Consider the following 22,118-nt stretch of genomic DNA (forward strand, 5'->3'; position numbering starts at 1 on the left):
TTAATAACAAGATCAGAAAACAAACAAACAAAACCCTTTAACTGGAAAATGTAAAGGTTTTCTCCTAAATCATTTGGGTCAATGGGAAAACACCAATAAAAATTACATGGTTTTTAGAAAGCAGCAAAAATGAAAATACTGCAGACCAAAATCTATGGGAGAAGGCTTTAGAATTACCTTTTAGAAAGATTTATATTTTTATTCTGTTACCTTTAATATTATAAATGTACACAATGTCCCTAGTCCTCTTCATTTAGACATATCTATTATTTCTTTCCTATGAATACTGTTTCCTTTTTCTTTTTCTCTCTTCTCCCCTTTCCCTTACCATCTAATACTAGACAATAGAATTAGCTTTTTTAGCATTTGCCTTTTTATTATTAAATATCCTGGTAGTATTTTTATTTGCTTTATCACCTTTGGATAATATTAATTCCCATCTTCAACATATAAGCCAATCAGCAAACTTAATGTACTTTCTGTCTTTTTTCCTTCTTCCCCTCCCTTTGTCAATGATTGTACCATTCCTACATTAATTCATATGGTAACTTATATTGTATGGTAACTTATATCATATGGTAACTTATATTCTGCTCCCACATTTTCTTCTGGTAAGTAGAAGCAGTCTTTTGCAGTCATTTTCTCAGTTATTTCTTTTTTGATGAAGTTTGTCCTCTATTAGTCTCCTTAAGAAGCATTCATAGTGGGACGCCTGGGTGGCTCAGTTGGTTAAGCAGCTGCCTTCGGCTCAGGTCATGATCCCAGCGTCCTGGGATCGAGTCCCACATCGGGCTCCTTGCTCATCGGGGAGCCTGCTTCTCCCTCTGCCTCTGCCTGCCATTCTGTCTGCCTGTGCTTGCTCTCTCTCCCTCTCTCTCTCTCTGTGACAAATAAATAAATAAAATCTTAAAAAAAAAAAAAAAAAGAAGCATTCATAGAAAAATTTCCTGGATGTTTGACTTTTTAGAATTGTTTATTGGTAGCCTTGTATCTTAAATTTCATTGGATATAAAATTCTTTGCTGTTACTTTCTTTCCTTGAATATCTTATAGATACAATTCTACTATGTATACGTGTGGAATGTTAGGATAGAAAAATCTGAAGACAGCCAATTTTAGTTCTCCCTCAAAAGTGACTCAATTTTTTTTTCCAACATGCCCCTAAGAGATGTTCTTTATCTTTAAAGTGAAGTGCAGATTTTATTAGAATATGTCTTTATGGGATGCCTGGGTGGCTCAGTGGGTTAAGCCTCTGTCTTCAGCTCAGATCATGATCTCAGGGTCCTGGGATCAAGCCCCACATTGAGCTCTCTGCTCAGCAGGGATCCTGCTTCCCCCTATCTCTCTGCTTGCTGTTCTGCTACTTGTGATCTCTCTCTTTCTGTCAAACAAATAAATAAAATCTTAAAAAAAAAAAAAAAAAGAATTTGTCTTTATATTGACCATTGTGGGTAAATGTTTCCAGGCATATAGGATGTCCATTTGTTGTACAGATCCAAGTTGTGTTGTTATTGTTACTTCAGCAAAGTTTTCAAGAATTATATCCTTGAATATTTGTTCTATTTTATACTTTTGGTTTTCTTCTTCAAAAATTCCTATTATAAGCATGTTTACTCTCCACTGCTATCCTCTATGTCTATCATTTCTCTGCAATCATTCAAAATATGTTATCTTCAGTTCTGTTTGATTTTCTCATTTCTAATTTTACCATGTTTTCTGTAATGTCTAATCTCTCTTTGTGCTCCTTCCAATCTCATCTTGATTTATAAAAAGGTTTTTTTCCTATGATACGTTTTCTGAGTTCTACAAGCTTGCAATTCATATCCTTTTAACATAGAACCATATCTTCCTTCTCTTGAGTTGTTATATTTCTGTTTTATGATCTTCCTTCATAGAGGTGTTTTTTTTTTTATGTGTGCATTTTCATTTTGCTGCTTTCCCCTATATTTTCCTTACTGTACCTTTCTATTTATGCTGTGCCAGTTGCTTTTAGTTACTTACAATTTCATGGCCCAACAATTTATAGAAGGATGCTGAGGGAGAAGAGAGAGGCCATGCCTTCCAAATTTCAAAACCCAAAGGCTTTTTCAGCATTCCCAGTGTTCCTTCTCAAATGGCTTTTTGATACAGCCTCACCTTCTCTAACTCCACTCTAATCTAGGAGACCTTCTATAGCCAGCCCAGCTAGCCACACGTTACTCTCCTTCCCCGGTATCCACTCTCATTGGTATATGCTTCAGAATGAATCCTTCACCTTATGAAGCAGATTTGTGCATGTTCTGAAACCTGTCCCCACTGAGCCATTTAGCTATTATCTGTGCTTCCTTCTTGTACTTGCTCCCAGTCAGCTTCTGTCTTCCCCAGATCCTGTAGCACATGTTTTGTACAAGCATTCAAGGTTAAGGACTTCAGGGTATGCGCCTCATCTTTAAGAAGTGTGTGGTTATGCTGGCATGTATATGCTTTTCTCAGGATATTTTAAGAGTTTGCAGGTTTCATCAGTCCCCTACTTTTGCTGAAAATGCAGTTTTCAAGGTTATTTATTATTTCATTCATCTCTTTTTTCATGTGATATCCAGAAATAGAAGTGGGAAGATAATATCTCATGGTTTCATGTTTATACTTAATGTCTATACCTATTTCACAGATGAAGAATCTGAGATCCAGAGAGATTACATAACCCGGTCAAGGTCATACAGCTAATAGTAGAAACGGATATGACTCCAATCATATAGTTTCAAAGTCTATACTCTTTGCCCCCCACACTGCCTCACAGCCATTCTCTTCTCCACATCACCTCACATATCCCTTGGCAAGCCTCGTTAATTAATCATAGCAGTTATTTCTTCCCACAGAATCTTGTAATTGGGAAATACTGTCTAGGTAGCCACCAGAGTTGGTATCTGAGTGGATATCTAAATATCTAAACTTTCAAATCTTAGTGTGAATATGTTTAGCAAGTGCTTTGAGCAGATATTGATAGAACAGTGAACTCTAAAGAATTAAAGGCACAGATGAGAGGGAGTGGGAAGAACAGAAGAAAGAAAGTCTTCTATCAGAGAACACACTCTTTATTGTTAATTTAGGTCTGACACTGGATATCACCAAACTGCAATTTAGAGGTTAAATTTAGATAATTGGTGATGTGGAAAAGAAAGGCAGAGGAGAAATTGTTAAATTTCCTTACTACCTACAGCCCATCAACAAGTCCTTGAAACAGGCACAGTGACTTTCCTCTAGGGACTCAACTGCCTCAATGTTAATACTTTGTTAAGGCTAAAAGGCAACCTTAGCCCAGTCCCCAGGATCCTGTAAGTCTACTTTAATATATAAAAATTCCTTTAGAAATTTCCTTTATCTCTAAACCCCTCAAGATATGTGTTGACTATCATCGCCCAAGCATATGGCCCACTGATATACATCTGAAAGGTCTCATGACTAAGCTTTTATTAGATGGTAATAAATTACTTTTCCCCAACAATAGCTAACCTCAAGGTTCTGGAAACCTTGCTCCCAAAATTCCTTACAGATTTATGCTATCTCTAACACCCTCCCAACTTGAAAGTATATAGTGGGCCACTCCTTATGATTCCAGGGCAGCTCTTTCTGCCCAAGAGTCCTGTCCCCACGCATTCATAAAACCACCTTTTTGCATCAAAGATGTCTTAAGAGTTCTTTCTTGGTTGTCAGCCTTGAACCCTTATATCTTTTCTTACATCAATTGGTACCAATGAATACAGCAAGAAAAAACTAAGTTGTTTATAGTAAGTTACTTGTTTCATGAAGGACCCTAACCACAAAATCGATCTAGTTTGTGTCACTTTGGAAATCAGTTACTATTTAAAGAATATTGATTATCAACTAGGCACTTGAGGGCTTTGAATTCTTTTTCATTAAGAAATTTTTTTCCTTTAGAAACTTTTTTCTATAATTTTTTTAGTATATTTGGCATACAATGTTACATGAATTTCAAGTGTACAACCCAGTTATTCAACAAATCTTTATGTTATGCTATGCTCACCATAAGTGTAGCTCGCATCTGTCTCCATAGGATGCTATTACAATATCATTGACTATGTTCCCTGTGCTGTACCTTTTATCCCCATGACTTCATTCCATAACTGGAAGCCTATACCTCCCTCTCCCTTTCATCCATTTTGCCCATCCCCCCACTCCTTCCCTCTGGCAACCATCAGTTTGTTCTCTGTATTTATAACTCTGATTCTGCTTTGTGATTGTTTATTCATTTGTTTTGTTTTTCAGATTCACATGTGAGTGAAATCATATGGTATTTGTCTTTCTCAGTCTGATTTATTTCACCTGTCCTTTGTATTTTTTAAAAGAATTAAAAATAATAGCAGCATTCATTAATTCTATGTACCAAGCACTATTCTCACAACTTTATTAAGCCACATAATGCTCACAATAACCCTATGAGGTAAGTACTATAGCTAACTCTATCTGACAGTCATAAAAACTAAGTCACAGACAGAAAACTTTCCCAAGGTTACCCAAGGAGGAAATGTAGAGGCAGAATCTGAAAGCAGGCAGACTCAATCTCTCAGCATGGCAACTTTTTAAGAATGCATATATCACCTAACAGCAGAACTGATTTTATCTCTTTTACCCATTTGCTTCTTAAACAGAGAATAAATCACTGTGTCACCAAGGCAACCGGGCTTTGCACTTTTTACTGTAAACACCAAGCCTAATGACTTCACCCAAAACATGATTTCAATAACCACATATGCTGACTCACAAACCTCTCTTCAGGACTTGTATATCCAATTGCCTACTGAATTTATGCAGTAGAGATTAGATGTCCTGCAAGCACTTCTAACTCAATATATTTTCCCACACATTTGTTCCTCTTACTTTAATGCCTCTCTTAGTGAAGAACCCCACTACCAAACCACCAGCCAGAGTAATATTTTTATAGTGTCAATTATATCATGCCAATGTCCTGAACAAAATTCTCCCATGGATTCCTGTTACAGAAAAATGCAATCCAAACGTTTTATATGGTGTATGAATCTATGTCATCAGCTCCCTTCTTACCTCTCTTGTCTCATCTCTTTTCATTTCTTCCCACCTTACTCTGTACCAGCCACACTGGTCTTTCCTTATTCCTTAAAACTACTAAACTCATTCTGAATTCGTGGCATTTACATTTATTGTTCTTTTTGCTTAGAATGCTCTAAACCTTTAGTTCATTCAGATCAAGGCTCAAATGTGACCTTTTCAGAGAGGCCTTCCCTGACAACAATACCTAAAATATAAAAATCGTCCTCCTCCTTGCCCCCAGTGACTCTCCAACATCTTACTATACTTTATTTCTTTTTCCTCACAGCGCAGAAAATGTAGGAGGAGTTATGTATAAATATATCTTATATCATACATATCACGTCATATATATGTGTGTGTATATACACACACACTTGCCTATTGCCTTGCCCCCCAGTTGAAATGTAAGTCCATGAGGGTAGCACTTCATGTTTTACTGTTATATTCCAACGTTTAGAATAACGACTAATACGAAGTAGGTCCAAAGTATTGCTTGAATGAATTAATTAATCAATCCAGCCATCTAACCCAAAAACCTGATAATCACCTTTAATACTTCCTTTCCACCCATTCTCCATAGCTATTCAGTCACCAAGTCTCACACAAACCTTAGTTAATCTCCCTTTATCCTTAGATTATTATCTTAGTCTCCTAATAGATTTCTCTGCCTCTTTTCGGACACCCTCATCCAATCTGTCATCCACACTGCTGCTGGAGAAACCTTTCTTTCTTTGTATAGAACAAAATGAACCTTTAGTTCATGACACCGCTTCCTATAATACATCAGTGGTTCTCAAAGCTTTCAGTGCAAAATTGAAACTTCTTATTTCAGCCCTCAGGCCCTTAGTGATCTAACTCCTGCCTGCATTCCCAGTCTCATATCTCATGCCTTCCTAATGAGCTTTCCCCCTTTTTAATTTATGCTAAACATCAAAGGTGATCAAGCCCAAAAGATCAGAACAGGAAGATTTAGAATGTAGGAAAAAAGGACTACTCTCAGCAAAAGAATATACCAGAAATAAAAGAGAACCATCAAACAAGGAATGAAATATCCATGTTCTTTCAGCCTTATGGGTATCCTGTTTTAAAAAAAATCTTTTTACCATTTTCCATCCCCTCTCTTTCTTTAAAGGATTATGACTTCATTTTAAAGTAATTTTTATGTTAAGATATTCCATGGAACTGTGTACGTCCAGGACACAGCTGATGAGATTGAGCAGATGCGCATATTTAAGATTATCCTTGTAATTGTGAGTGGTGTGGTGGCCTTATTGCAAACTGTCAAATTATGCAAGTAAATCATCGGAACCCCCCCATCTTGATCTCACTTTCCGCAGCCCTTCTTTTCTACCCTTTCCACTATGGTACCCAAAGTCTTCATGCTACTTGTGTAGTAAAAAATTAAACCCTGTCCAAAGAGCAGTCATACATTTGTCCTCAGCTCCTAGGAGGCACTCTCTAAGCCCTTGAGTATCTTGCCTGATAAAAATATCTTTGTTTATCCGAGGGTTGTAGACAACACCAGGTAGTCCAACAATGTGATTTATGGTAAGGGTCCTGTGGTAACTGTTCAACCTCAAGAAGGACTGGAGACGGAGGTCAGCTACATGGGCAGTCCATCCTGTCTACATGACAGAGCCCCACTAAAGACTCTGCACAGGCCTAGGTTTCACTGGTTGGCAATATTCTGTGCACACCATCACATATCATTGCTGGGAGAGTTGGCACTGACTCCACCGGAGAGGACAACCACAAGTTCTGTATGTGGGACTTTCCTAGACCCTAACCCATGTGTCTCTTCTGTGGGTTGATTTTAATCCATATTCTTTTGCTGTAATAAACTATAACTGTGAGTATAACAGATTTCACTGGGTTCCATAAATCCTTCTAACACATCGTTGAGACTGAAGGCTGTCTTGGAGACCCTCAAACTTGCAGTTGTGTAAGAAGTAAGCTTGATCTTGCTGACTGCCCCCTAGTTTACACTAGCTCTTACACATTTTTCCTTCACTGTATCTACTCACTCCATGGCATTCTCCACTCTCATTTTTTTTCTTCCACTTTTCTTAAATTTCTTGCCATATCAAAATGTATCTATTAAAAAAAAATCCCATTCTTTCAGAGCCCTGCTAAGTATACCCCTTCATGCCAAATTTACTCATCTTGTAAGACTCAGTTTGAGTGTTACCTCCTCTCTCTGTAAACCTTCAGTGTAATTTTTGTTTGTTGTTGTTTTGCTATGCACTGAAGACAAACAAATCATACTCCATTTGCTAATAAAATCAGTCTTCAAAGGCTACAGGGTTGATGCTGAGGTGTAGGCACAGACACTCCAACCTTGATTGCCTTTCATGTGAAACTTGTATAATAAGCACCATTGATTCTATCATCATTAGTTAGAAGAAAAGAAAGAGGGCAAGAGGGAAGAAGAGAGGAAAATGGAAAGAGATAGAAAGTAGGAAGAGGTAGAAAGAATAGGAAAGGGGGAAGGAAAAGGAGAAACTGAGTCTCAGTAGATGATAAAATTATGACTCATACCCTAGTATTTGACTTTAAATCCACTGACTAGATAATTAACTCTATGGTGAAATGTACTATATACCTAAAGAAATAGAGATGGGAGAGCTAATGATTATACTTGCTTTATAAGTTTTGTAAGCACTTCTTTTCACAAGAAAGCCAAAGAAAACAAAATATTGTCAATATTCAATAATATTCTATCATAAATTGGAGGAACAATAGAAATACTGTGTGTGCCCTCAAAAATGTAAGGATTCTTACATTTCTTAGTAAGTGGCAGTTTAAAAGAACTAAAAGTTATCAACTTTTAGATAAAAGGTAAAGAGTAATATCACTTAACAAGTATAATAAATTAGAATGCTAATTCATTAAATAACTAATATAATATAGCACTTAATTTAATAAATTCTCACTGTTTAAAATTTTCATATATCTGAGTCAGCCAAATATCCAAGCTATATTCTTTCTAGTTTGTAGAAATGAAAAAATTAAATCATTTTTTAAAATAAAAGCACAAAGGGGTGCCTGGGTGGCTCAGTCGGTTAAGCATCTGCCTTCAGCTCAGGTCATTATCCTGGAGTCCTGGGAAGGAGTCTTGTATCAGGCTTTCCACTCAGCAGAGAGTCTGCTTCTCCCTCTGACTACCCCCCTTCTTGTGCTCTCTCTCACTCTCTCTCAGATAAGTAAATAAAATCTCTTTTAAATAAATAAGTAAATAAAATCACAAAGTTATAAATAAGAAAAACCGTATAAGCCTTAATATACTTTACTTTGCCCATTTACCCAAATTGACTAAATGAACCGGATAAATTGTCCAATATCTACTCTCTACTGTTCTATACAGCCTCAGCCAAACAGTGCTAGAATCAATACTCGAATACAAGCTGACTTGCTTCCAGCTCACACAGTTAAGGAACTAAAGGTAGTTGCTTAAATTCAACTATTTCAGTTTTTCAACATTATGAGTACATGGGAAAAGAGAAGGATCCTGAGTGTTCTTTTTATTTTATTTATTTTATTTATTTTTTTTTAAAGATTTTTATTTAATTATTTGAGAGAGAGAGAGCATGAGAGGAGAGAGGTCAGTGGGAGAAGCAGACTCCCCGCTGAGCAGGGAGCCCGATGTGGGACTCGATCCTGGGACTCCAGAATCATGACCTGAGCTGAAGGCAGTTGCCTAACCACCTGAGCCACCCAGGTGCCCCCTGAGTGTTCTTTTTAAAAAAATTATTGTGTCTTCATCATATAACAGGGAAGCACTAAACACTTGACATGTATTACCTCATTTTACCCACACAACAACCCTATGTAGTAAGAATTATTGTTATCTTCACTTTAGAGTTGCTGCAAATGAAGCTCAGAGTATTTAAGGGCCTTGCCCCAGATCACACAGCTAGTAAGCACCGGCACCTAGCTTCGGGCTCTAGAACACCTGTGCTTTATTTAGCACCACTGTCATACTGGGTATGTGTGATTTTAAAGTATCCTACTGTGAATAACACATCTATTATGGATAAATAGATAAAAGCAAACTTATGCATAAAATGAGAAATGAAGTTTTAACCTATGTGTAAAGATTTGGGTTAAGTGTCCATAAGGGGTTTTGGTAGAAAATCCTTAGAGTAACTGCAGCTAGAATGAGCTGATTCTTTGTTAACAATAAACACATTTTGGATTCATGTCCATAGGAAATACTCTTTTTGGAAATAGCACTCTACACTCAGCGATTGTTATAGATGTGGCTTTCACACGCAGGGACCACGAACCTGAGAATGTTGTGCATGTTGAGGATTCGCTACACAGCTGGCATGGCGTACATTAGCCTGAAGAGGGAGTGCAGCTCGGTCCATCTCTGGAGGCAGCCCACCCACCCAGACTGAGCAATAAGGAAAGCAGATTTTATCAGATAGGAAAAGGGATCTATCTTGGTCAAGTCCTCAGAAAAGTCAGCCTTAAATAAATTTTTCCTTGAAACAATCATGTATTCAATAGGTTATATTTGGTTGTAAAACAAATGCAAAACTTAGAAGTTTTTATTTATTTATCTGAGAGAGCAAGAGCTTGTGCACATGAGTCTGGAGAGGGGCAGAGGAAGAGGGAGAAGCAGACTCCCCACTGAGCAGGGAGCTCCAGGTGGGACTTGATTCCAGGACCCCGGGATAATGACCTGAGCCGAAGGCAGACGCCCAATGACTGAGCCACCCAGGCATCCCGGAAATCAAAGAGCTTTTAAAAAGAGTTTTCTTTTTGTTAAGAACTCACAAGAAAATGTTACAGTTACAGGAAAACTAAGGATTGTGATGTTCACTCTGAAATAAAGGAGCATATTTTGTATTCTATAAATGAAATCTTAAGACTGAAAGATATTATTTCCTTCATTGGTTCTGAATTTTTAAAAAAATCTATTCAAAAATACTCAGTTTTCCTTATATCCTTCTTTGCCTGGGTTTTTAATATCTTGATAATGCTACCTTTTGAAATTATTAAACTCATGACACCAGCAGATGACAACTGTGAAGCCAGAAGATGTGTAGTGGAAAGAGGTTTGTTGTGAGAGATGGGCAGGCCTGGATTCGAGTCCCAGCTGTACAAGCCTGAGCAAACCCCCTTCTGTGAGCCTCAGTTTCTTCACCTATAATCCCTATCCTGCAGGCTCATTATGAATATTAGAATAATAGATGTAAAGGGCTAGGCAAGGACAATCCACAAAATATATATGTAATTAATAATGATGGGTTATCTTCTTTTTGCTCTTCTCTGTGGTCCAAGAGGCTCAATTTTAAAGAATTTGTAGACTTTGCAATCAATATACCTGCGTTCAAATCTTGGTTCTTCCATTTATTTGCCTGTAACCCTGGGGTAGTTACTTATTCTTCTTACTCTTGGTGTCACCAATTCTATCATGGGCATAATCATAAAAATCCTGTGATGAAGTAGTGGTAAATATATATTCTGTACACATGGGGCTGGCACACATTAAGTTCTCAGAAGGTATAAGTAATAACAGTGTATTAACAGTGTACTAACAGTGAACTAAAAGATAGTTTCTCACCTCTTCATGGCTAATCAAAGCAAAATAAAGTAGCAGAAATGACTTGGTCAAGAACAGAATTTCATGAAGTTATGCGTGACATGTGACCTAATGTAACCATTTCCCCATAAAACAGAAAATGCCTTCCAAGATATCTTTTAATTCACCTATGTGCTACTTGACAGTATACTTCTCTGTCTACTTGTCAATTTGGTCAGTCAGATAGAGCACCACCCCTTCCTTTGCACACCCTCCCTCTACCTATGTATATTTCATTTACTTCACTCTTTCTTACTGTTGTTTAGTTGATTGGCCAAATTGACAAGTGGCTTGTGGAACTGGTCACTGAACTGAAATGATGGTTTTGTCAGAATGAATAATTTGGCAGCCCTGGTGATGTGAAACAGAGGAGTAAAAATAATAATAATAATAATAATAATAATAATAATAAATAAAATAGGGCCATGGTGATACTCTGTAGATCCAGCAGAGTTCCCAGGTTTTTCTCTTTGACTTTGGCTTTTCATTTTTAACCTTTGACAAAGGCACTTGTTTTTACACTTTGAGGCCAGAGACATTGTCTTATTTTTTATTTCCATTGCTGGCAACTAGGACATTATATGGCAAATAGAAGATACCTTTTAAAATGCTGTTTAATAATTATATTAATCTGAACGTACATAGATTCCTGAAACGCTATCACCATACTACTAGAGCAACTGGACAGCAGGCAAAAACAAAACACTGAACTATTCTCTACACCTCTCCATTTGAATTAAATAAAATCCCAAACCCACTGGTAGGCAAATTGCATTTTGTTTCTTAATGACATAAATCTAGATGGAACATTTAGTATATGCTTGTGTTGTTTCAAGAAGTGCAAAGGTAACTCAGTCACAGTTTGCCACCCCCAAGAACTCCCACTTCAAATGAAGTCACAAGCAAAGCCTTTTCACTATACAAAACTTCCCTTTTATAGAGAGTTCGCTTAAAAATGTAAGTAATTTCTTAAAGGTCATATTTCCCCCCAAAATTGGTTTCTTCACCCTTACATTCTCATTGTACTGGGTAGAAGTTTTTATTGTTTAATGTTGAATTTAAGCTTCTGATGATTTTGAAAACATATACTTTTGCTGTTTGGAAGGAGAATTTTTATATAAGCAAAGAAGTAACAAGGTAACTTTCTTACCTTGTTCTTGTGCATGAACAGCACCCGCTGCCACACATAGCACAATAAAATGGAGAAGCAATTTCCTAAAAAAAAAAAAAAAAAAGGAAAATTTTAGTGGATATTTACAACCTATAAATCCTATAAAATCCCAAATGAACTCCAGTACAAGATTAAGAAATAGCTATCATTTTTCAAAAGATTTTTTTTATTTATCTGAGAGAGAGAACATGAGATGGTAGGTCAGAAGGAGAAGCAGCTCCACCCCAAGATGCTGGGATCATGATCTGAGCCAAAGGCAGACACTTAACCAACTGAGCTGCTCAGGCATCCCAAGAAATAAGCTATCATTTTAATTTACACAGTATTTTAATACTCATAATGGTTAAAAGCAAGGGCTCTGAATTTAAGTTCCAGCTTTGTCACTTAGTGTATGACTTGAGAACACTTTTTATCACCCCTGTGTTTCCTCATCTGTTCAACCTATCTCATAAACTTTTTCAAAGATTAACTGAAAAATTTCATGTAAGGCACACAAACCAGTACCTGGCACAAAGGAAGCACTCAACAAACATGACTCATATAAATGATATTATGAGGATGATGACTACATATTACATCAAAGCATCATACATGCAATTTTATACAAATTAATATAAGTTTACACAAAGTAACAGAACTTATAGTCACTTAACTATAGTGGTTCTAAATCGTGGAACCAGTGATTTTTTTAAATGAATGTTTATATGGAAAAGCCATTTGATTATCATATGAAAGCCATTTGAATATCACTTGTACTAGATTCATGATGTTTGGGTTCTGAAAATAACAATGGCCTGTATATATCAACATCGAACATTTTGATTTGCAATAATTGTGAGCATGATACTCAATCATTGCATATCAAAATGTTCATTCATACTGATTAGCTGACTACAAATATTTCATGATTTTGTTTTAGTATAGCCAAACTTTTGATAGATTTTATTGAGTAGCCTTCATAATTGGTTATATCTATCTCTCAAGTAAAAACCATAGAGATAATTTCAAAAAGTAATGCTAAGCTTGCTGAAAACAATAGCTGATCACCTAATTCTGTTTTTTATTTGTTTTTTATTCTAACTCAGGGACTTCCTAAATGACATTTCTGTAAAATGCAGTTCTGTAAGGAGTGATTACAAAGCCCTCTGAAAAATATTTTTTCTTTTTATTAAGTTCCTGGTGTGCTGACAGTAATTGGTACATTCCCTGTTTATTACCAACGATAAATATGTTTTTATCTTTTCAACTAGTATAAGGAGCATGTTAATATAACAATGATAATCTTTTACAAAATGAGCCAACAATATGTAATTATACTCTTCTCGGTACAATGGAACTATCACTTATATTAAAATGGCCTTAGCCATATCTTAGTGGGTGAAAAATGTATACTCTACGGTCATACTCAGTACAGAGCACAACTTTTATAAGACAAAGATTTGCTAGAATACTTAAAAATGTTATCAATTCTATAATCTAACCAACTGAACAATTACAGAAATTTCAACTGATCTGGGCAAGCGAATAGCTGACCCATATGTGTTAATAAAGCATATAAAAGATTCCTATGTGTGGTGTCATCCATTTAAAACAATAGTTCTCAAATGTTAGTTTGCTAAAAGAATCACCTGAGATGCTTGTGAAAAATGTAGATTCTGGGCTTGCCTCAGAGATTATGATCCATAAATTCGGAGTGAATCCTCAGTTTGTATACGTCTTTAACTAGGTGATTCTAACAAGGATTGTGCATATATCAAACTCTGAGAAACAGCAATTTGGAACATTTACTAATTATAGTTACATTGTACTTAAAATACACAAATATTATTTTGCTCAAATCACAGACATCTAATTACATGAGATAAGATTATTTGACCCTTGGAGGGGATTGCTGTTTTTTGTTTGTTTTTGTTTTTATCTTTTTCTCTTGCTCTAGATCAGTGGTTTCAAACTTCACCATGCAGCAGAATCACCTGGAGGGCTCCTTAAAGATCACTGGGCTCCACCCTGAGAGACTCTGACTCACCAGGTCTGGGGTGAGGTTTGAGGACTTGCATGGACAGCAAGTCCCCAGGCAATGCTGATGCAGTGAATCTGGGGTTGACGCTATGAGGACCACAGGAACAGATGACGCTCAAGGGATGATGAAGGGCCTACATGTTTTGAATCTCGTTTTTACCTTCCACTGCCCAGTGGAATCACCTGGGGAGTCTTAGAAACTACTAATACTTGGATTTTCCCTCTCCACCCGTTCCCCCAGAGATTCTGATTTTAATTTGTCTGTGGTACAGGGATTCTTAAACACTCCCCCCGGTGATTCTACTGTGCAAGTTGAGGACCTCTGTGTGAGATTAAAATGATAACTCAAGGTTCTCCAAGATGGATCCCAAAGTGATCTAGAGTTTGAGAAAAAAGAGGCTCTCTTCCTTTCAACTTTATATTTTCAACAAATAACTGGCAGGATATATACACCAGTGAGACTAAAAAATAGCTCAGGATTGCAATCACTGAAGGAGAGTCCAGCAGATTATGCTGTCTTAGCAGTAAATGGGATGCGAAAGGAATCATGTCTCATCTGCCCAAGGTAATCTGGCTCACTCAGAGTTTAGAAATAACCCAACAGGCACTCCTCTATTCAGAGGAACCTAACTAATCAAGAGTACAACAACCAGCAGTATTCATTTAGCAATTCAGCCAACTCATAGACTTCCCCCAATGACCTGAGGGGAGAAAAATAAAAAATAAAGTTCTTTCTAGACATGTTAACAAGTCCATTCCTGGTGTAAGGCAGGAAAACCTGAACACATCAAAAATCACCCCTTAGCCAGGTGATCTTAGGGGATTATGACAAATCAGTTGAGCCATACCTTATGTAAGTGTACCTAAGTATTAAAACCGATGACTAATAGAGAAGTAGAGATTGATGACTGGAAAAAGACTTTTTCCTCTTTTTCTAATTACGTCCCAAACTAACGGCCACCTAAGGAAGAATATATGGATATCCATATCCACAGCAATATGGATTCCATTACACCTACCTCCCCTCCCCTGAAGCTACAGCCATATCACATTATACTGTATTTCCTGGAGAGAGCTTATAAGTGTCTTAAAGGCCATTCTCATCTCCACCTGTCAGAATCTTAAATATTACCAAAGCCTAATTTGAATAACATCTGCTCCATGAAGTTTCCATCATCTCTAAAGATGCCTGGATCTTTCCCTCCTCTCTGTACTCTAATGCTTTAATTGTAACTTTATTATATCCCATATATGTTGTACCTTTTAGGATTAATTAGTAAGTAAATACCTGAACAAGAAATAGGTCTTCACCTTTTATCTATTGCTTACATGAAATTGACAATTAATAAACATTTTAAACCAAGGGAGCCACCCAGGCAACCCTTTAAAAAAAAAATTTTTTTTATTTATTTGTCAGAGAGAGAGAACACAACCGGGGGGCAGGGAGTAGGCTCCCCACTGAGCAAGGAGCCTCATGTGCAACTCGATTCCAGGACCCTAGCTAGGAAAAGGAGTACTGTTACTCCTTTCCATTTAAAAAAAATGTTTATTAAACAGTCGGTTGAGTGTCTGCTAAAAGGAGTAACAGTAACATCGCCCAATGACTGAGGAATTCAATTTTCCCGTATGGATCTAATTCTTTTAACACTTGGGAAAAGTAAAGTAAAATAAATAAGAGTACTTTCATTTGGCTGTCCAAAGAGAGAAAGAAGAACATTTAAAAATATCTGCTACAATAGGCTAAGTGGAAAGGCTTCTTTTTTTTTTTTTTTCATTGTGACTGTTTTTCTCATTTCTAAAGTGGGAACACAAAGAAGACATCATGCTTAATTGACATACTCAATTAAAGAGCCAAACTCCATCATTGTATGAAATGGATGTCTAATGAATCCAAGCTTTCTGGAAAATGTCTAGTTGGGCTGGACCTGTTTATTTCTTTGGTTTTGCCCCCCTCCCATGATATCACATTTACTATGCATTCACTTAATGAAGAAAAAGTATCACATTTCCACATTAGCAGTAGACGGAGTTCTCAAGGGCATCAGCTGTACCAGGAATGCATTTAATGCTAAGACAGGCAGGAGTCGATGAATAAATTAAAATAAAAACTACATTAGGTCGGAGAGAAAACAGTGTGGTAAATAAGAAAGTAAAACTAGACTGAGAGTCAAAAGACTAAACCTGGTTCTATTTCTCACTTACTGTGTGACGTTGGGCAATTCACTTCAATGTTCTGAGTCTCGGCTGACTCATCTATCATGGGATAAGATATTATAAATTTTATATTTTGCATTCTAAATATAAAACCCTAGAATTCTGTTAGTATACTAGCATTAAAAGACAAAGATCAAATTATTTAGCAAGATGTTCCATAAATCACTATATATAATAGACATGATGTTTAACCAACAAATCTGGAAAGGTCTTCCTGAAGTTCTGGCCAATACTCTTTTAATTACGTAATGTAAAATTGTCTACTAAGTTTGCTCATTTGTTCACATATTTACTTTCACAAAAAGTCTAATTGGTATTTAAATATGACTATTTTTCAAATATTCAAAGCATGTCTGCTTTTGGTCACTTTTCTGTATGACTGAACTGTATGTCACTAACAGAATCTAACAGAAGTACATAGATTCAGACATTTTACAAAATCAGACCAGATCTAAAAGAAATCAACAATATGGTAACAGTCAATAAAAGTTCAAAAACATAACCCATGATATTAATATGTGAAGATCTCGAGGAAAATATGAAATATTTCTGTGTGTCTGGTCTGCTAGCCACATTTTCAGTATGACAGAAGCCACAATCAAAACATAACCAGACATGTGAGAGGTGAAGGCCTGGAGGGGATCAGACAGGAAATAGATATCCAAAGACAAAATATTTAAGGAACTAATATCCATCCCAGGCATCTTCCCTAAATAATTCTCAGAGCTATTCAACTTTCTCTTTATTTGAAGGGTTTAAGTTATTTTAAGAGAATCCCAGGCATCTTTTTGTTTAGGGCCCCCCCGGAGACTCTCACGTCTTGTGTCTGTGGGCTACCGAAGCTCGTTCTAACATAGATTCAAGTTACAATTTTAAGAAGGACTTGTGAAATCTTGTGACTAGGGAATTTTTTGTGTGTATGAGTTGCTTATTTTAATTTAAACCATTTGGGAAAGGCAAAATAATCTGAAAACCATACATGTGATATCTATCAATAATTTCAACAATTACCATTATACATTTACAAGCCAAAAACTCCTTTAAGTTATGACAACTTTACAGATTTTGCTCTTTACTAGATGCAAAGATCCAGAAATAGTAACATTTTTGTCCTTTGTTGACCAAATAACTGAAGATCAGTTCTCATCTGATAAAGTTGAATGATTCAGGGAGTGAAGTGTTGTCACTAACTTGTATACAATGAATTTCTGAGATTACCAATTCAGCTCAGTAGGTACTTGTATAAGTAACACAGTGTGAAAGATACTAGAATTTTTGGTTAAATTTCAAGCAAACAGGCAATTCATGAAGTACAAGGGAAATAAATGCTTAAGAATGTCAAGTAATCAAAATGCCTAGAATCCAGTCAGTAACAGGGAAGAAAAATAACTCAGCTAGTCCATCCTCATAATACCCCAGAGAGTGTTAAAATGATTGCTGCCTACCCTCACAAAGTTCCTTGCCCACACTCATGTTAACTAAAGTTTTTTAAATGAATGAGTCAATATACAGTTAGCAAGACTATCAGGCGGTCTTGAGTTTCAATAAACATATAACTTCTCTAGCATCTTCGACATGCTCACTGATCCCAAGATCAAGAAGTCAGGTCATCCTAACCTCCTTTTATTTAGCTGAGAAAGTAATCCGGTTTAAAGACCTTTCAGAATCCGGTCTCTGGTCTCCAGATCCAGCTCCAGTCACTCCTCATCTAGAAAGCGTGGTCTACAACCAACTTTTCACTTCTTACAGGCCCTCAAATGAACTGTGCTATCTCGCCTCTCAGCCTTTTACTGCTCTGTCTGGAAAGTTCCATGTCTTTTCCAATTAGGTCTCAGTGAGGGTTTCATTTCCTCTGGTCAGCCTTTCTTTCCAGGATTACTCTTCCGTATATACCCCACCTACCCAGAACTTCTAGGTGTCCTCCTCTCTCATTTTTGTATACCTGGTTGTTCATTCTCTGTTTCCTATACTAACCTGAGCACACTGGGAAGGCAGCAGTTGTGTTTCTGTCTTGCTCCACCATTGTATCCTCTCTGCTTAGAGCCATGCTGGGCACATAGTTGGGGCTCAGAAAACATTTGTTGAATAAATGAGTGAATGATTGAGTGAATGACTGTCCGAATAACGTTAGCCTTTTAGGAGGATGAAAATGAAATGGTCTTTACCTCACTTCTTGCTCAGAGTTACAAATTCTAAAATAACTCATAATTGCAACGCATGGCATGGAAACTAGCTATTTTAATTTCCATAATAAAATTTATATTTTTCTCCTGCCACTTCACAGATTACCAAGCAGAATGTCTAAGCAACACTCAAAGCTACTTTCATAAGTTACAATCCCTCTCCTTGAGACATCAGCTTATTTTATACATCTACTTGAAAACAAACATAACTAAGCAACTTTAAAGAACGGAGTTTTATGCCAACTAGGAAATAGATGTTTATATCCAAAACTAACCCCCAACCCCGACACACCTTGGTTATAGAAACCCTTTAATTACAATAATAGCCTTCCTGGGGGACTTTCTGATACTGTTAAATCATTGTATTTAACACTGACTTCTGGTTTTAATTTCCTTTTATTACTACCACAAATTCACATTAGGTAACTCACTTAAAAGCTAGCCCCATGAAATAAAATGTTTTTAAGGATCCAGTTTTAAAACTGCAAATGTTTTTGGGTGAGTAATCAGAATTGTGACTTAAAAAAAAACTGCTCCTGTTTTTACAAAAAACGTCACCACAAAAGGATGGCGGGAAATTAAAACCTCAAGGATTTCATTAGAAACTCTAAGGTTTAATTCAGTGGACTGACATTATCATCAGCTCATCAGCTGCTTCTACCAAGTCCCCTCCCTATAGGGTTGGTAGTGGTTTTTTTATTTTTTTAAGTTTTTTTTTTTTAAGATTTTATTTATTTATTTGACAGAGAGAACACAAGAAGGGGTGGGGGGGGCGGGGAGCAAAGGTAGAGGCAGAGAGATAAGCAGACTCCCAGTGGAGCAGGGAGCCCAGTGCCCAGCTGGATCCCAAGACTCTGAGATCACTACCTGAGCCAAAGGCAGAGGCTTAACCAACTGAGCCACCCAGGCGCCCGGTAATTCTTTATGGAAATTGGGTTTTTTTGAGAAACAATTTTGTCAAATCAGTAACTACTCTTTCCCCTACTTGGCATGTGTACGGTTGGAGCTATGAGGGGGTGCAATCTGATGTAACCTTGAATTACCCTTAATTCTCTGCAGCCCATCCCCACTGCCAACTGTAGTGGAGCAAACTTGACGACTTCACGTCAAAGGAGGCTGCAGGTTTCCTCACGGAGTGACCTTCTAGACCAGTGCCTTCAACCCCAATTCTCTCAGCAAAGGTTCCTTTCCCGTTCCACGTAGTCTTATTTTTCCTCAGTTCCTTCGTGTAATCCATTCTGTTTGGTTTCTCAGCCTCCCTCCCCCCAATCATCTGGACCCAATTTACAAACCCCAAACTGCCCAAAAATTTACGCAGGGCCTTTTCTGGGAGCGTCTGGAAGGGAAGTGTAAGCAAAACAAGACAGAGGCCAGGAGCAGAGAAGATCTGCTTTAATCGGAGAAGTTGGTTACCACTACCAACCCCGCGGATGGCTGGGCAACGGCGCAGGCTTTGCTCGGTGGCCAAGGGAAAGCCCTCTGGGTAGGAGCTGGCCGGGAAGGCAACGAGCGCACAGGAATGAACGCGGAGGTTGCGGGCCGGCCAAGAGGTGGCCGACCTCACCCAGCTTCTCCTGTTGTCTGGACCTCCGGGGGCCCGACGCTCATGCCACCATTCACCGACTCGGATCAGCGGAAACATGAGCGGGGTCCCGCAGGATCGGCTGCGCAGGGAGCCCGGCTTTCCGACCAGGTCCACGCTGAGGGGCTTTTATTGAGAAATGTGGCGGGAAACCTGCCTGGGAAGCCGGTGCGACCCGCGGGAGTCGCGCTGGGGAAATTAACCCGCATTGGGTGAGCTCTTCCGGGATCCGGGTCTCCCCGGTCGCCGGCCCCTGGCCCCAAGCACGGGATTGCGAGCTTTCCTCCGCACTGACTAATCCGGCTTCGGGCGCGTGGGGAGGAGCGTCCTCCTCAGCCGGGAAGCCCAGCTGTCCGAACTCACAGGGGTCAGAGCAGACAGCGCGCGAGCCCCAGCCCGCATGCTGCTGGGAAGCACATGTGCACACAAACAGTGCCACAAGGCGGTCTCTCCCGCGCCCCGCCTCCCTCCGCCTGTCCTTAGCGGGCACCGGCAGGTCTACCCCTTACCCTCACCAATTCTCCCAAGGGACAGCTTCGGGGCAGAAAATGACCCGAGCCGCTTTTGGTTCCTCCGGCTCCAGGGGCCAGAAGCAAACTTCCAAAACCCACTGACCTCTTCCAGGGGGAGCAGGGCAGCCAGCCAAGGCACGCACTCCCCTCCACGCTGTTTTCCCAGTGAGGGAGGGAGCAGGAGCAGGTACAGCGCCCAAAGAGGAGGTGGGGTGCCAGTCCGGGCCTGCGCGAACACGCTGCAGGAGGAGCAGCCCCGCCCCCGCGTCCAGCCCCTTCCCCAGTGACAGGCCAAGGAAGCAAGACGCTGCCTCGGCCCCAGATGGGCAGCACGTGTGTTGGCCTCCTAACGACAAGAGCCGATTGCCTCCGAGGCTAGCCGCGCCCGGATGCCCGAGATTTTGCGGGTACCCTCTCCTCCAGTCCAGCAACCGCGGCCCACGTCTGTGCCCCGCGGTCCAGGCTCCGCGCACACAGCCCAGAGGACCGCCGGCGCCCGGGCAGTCCCCAAGCTGGAAGCCCGGAGAAGAACCGCGGGATAGCAGAACCTCAGCCAGGGCCATGAGAAAGGAGAAGGAAAGGAAGGCGCGAGGGCGGCGGGAGCCGGAGCTCCAGCCGGCGTCCGATCTGAGCTCCGGGAGTCGCGGGAACCGCGGCCGCCGACACCGGGACGCGAGCCAGCGAGCTTTCCCTCCCCAGCCGCAGGACCTCTTTAGCATGAACTTTCTGAGAGATCCGCTGGCAGGAGGCTTCCTTTCAAACACGGTATTTTACAAATTGAGGAGACAAGAGGATGTCACGGCTGCTCGCCGGCTCCCAACTTCGAAAAGTGCCAAGGAGCTGGGGAGCACAGATCTCCAACCCGCCCAGAGGGTCTGGAGGATGGGGAGAGGGGTGGGTCTAACCTTAGCCTCCGGGCGAGTGGGCTACTTACGTTTTTGCCGTGTGGGAGACCTTTCCACGCCTTGTCCTGTGGGCTCCTAAATGCATTTGTATGCATTTGTCCCTGCAGCGAAGCGCTAACGGAAAACAGAAGGCAACTCCGAACTGCTAAGGGTGCAGGTACTGGCCATGAAAAAGGAAGAAGAAGAAAAAAAATCACATGAAAACGATGCTCCAAAACCGCAACAACAACAACAAAAAGGGAGGAGAGAAATAGGAAGGGGAAAGAAATAGCACCCAAAGGATAGATCAATCAGCTAGGCTTAGCTCCCTAGCTCGGTAACGGACGAGCCCGGGGGGGAGCGCTCCCCTGGGAGGGCGGGCGAGGAGCAAGACCTCACTGGCAGGCGGCGGGGCGCCGGCAGCAGCTGGAACTCCGCCGCGAGCGCAGCCCTCGAGTTCACTTGCGGTTCAAAGGCGACTCTGTGATTCCAGTGGAGTCCTCTGCTTTGGGGCTGGGAGGAGAGAAGGGCTGGGGGAGGGAAGGAGATGAAGGGGGTGTGTGTGTGGGGGGGGGGGAAGTCCTTGGAAACACCCCGCGCTTGAACGTTTGTCAGACAAGCACACACACCCACTTCGGAAATCTGGTCCGTGAGAGGGGGCCGGTGGCAACTGCAGGCGCTCAGCGTTGACTGCCGCCGGCTGCTTCCCCTGGAAGAAGAGGAGCCCAGCAAATCCGGCCGGTGTTAAATTTCACCGCTCACTGACTTGCAATGACATCACCAAATACAGTGCACACCTCCCCCTCCGCCCCGCAACCTACCCCCAACCCGCGCGGGGCTCCTGCGCCCGGGTCCGTGAAGCCCCGGGCCCGCCGCGCCTGGGGAGCGCCTGCAGCCGCC

The 22,118-nt window shown here is 40.0% G+C and overlaps 1 protein-coding gene across 1 annotated transcript in view; it reads right to left on the reverse strand.

The window, feature by feature from the left end:
• LOC111143380 (collagen type XXIV alpha 1 chain) overlaps positions 1-21,324 on the reverse strand; it is a 388,577-nt gene extending 367,253 nt beyond the window's left edge. The window contains exons 1-2 of the mRNA XM_022497083.1: positions 21,269-21,324; positions 11,804-11,868 (exon numbers count right to left, since the gene is read on the reverse strand). Of these exons, the coding sequence (XP_022352791.1) occupies positions 11,804-11,868; positions 21,269-21,324 (121 nt within the window). The remainder of the gene's footprint in view (positions 1-11,803; positions 11,869-21,268) is intronic.
• Positions 21,325-22,118: the final 794 nt, after the last annotated feature.

This window comes from Enhydra lutris, unplaced genomic scaffold, assembly GCF_002288905.1.
Source record: "Enhydra lutris kenyoni isolate GAN:26980312 unplaced genomic scaffold, ASM228890v2 scaffoldscaffold9, whole genome shotgun sequence".
NCBI classification, from domain to species: Eukaryota; Metazoa; Chordata; class Mammalia; order Carnivora; family Mustelidae; genus Enhydra; species Enhydra lutris.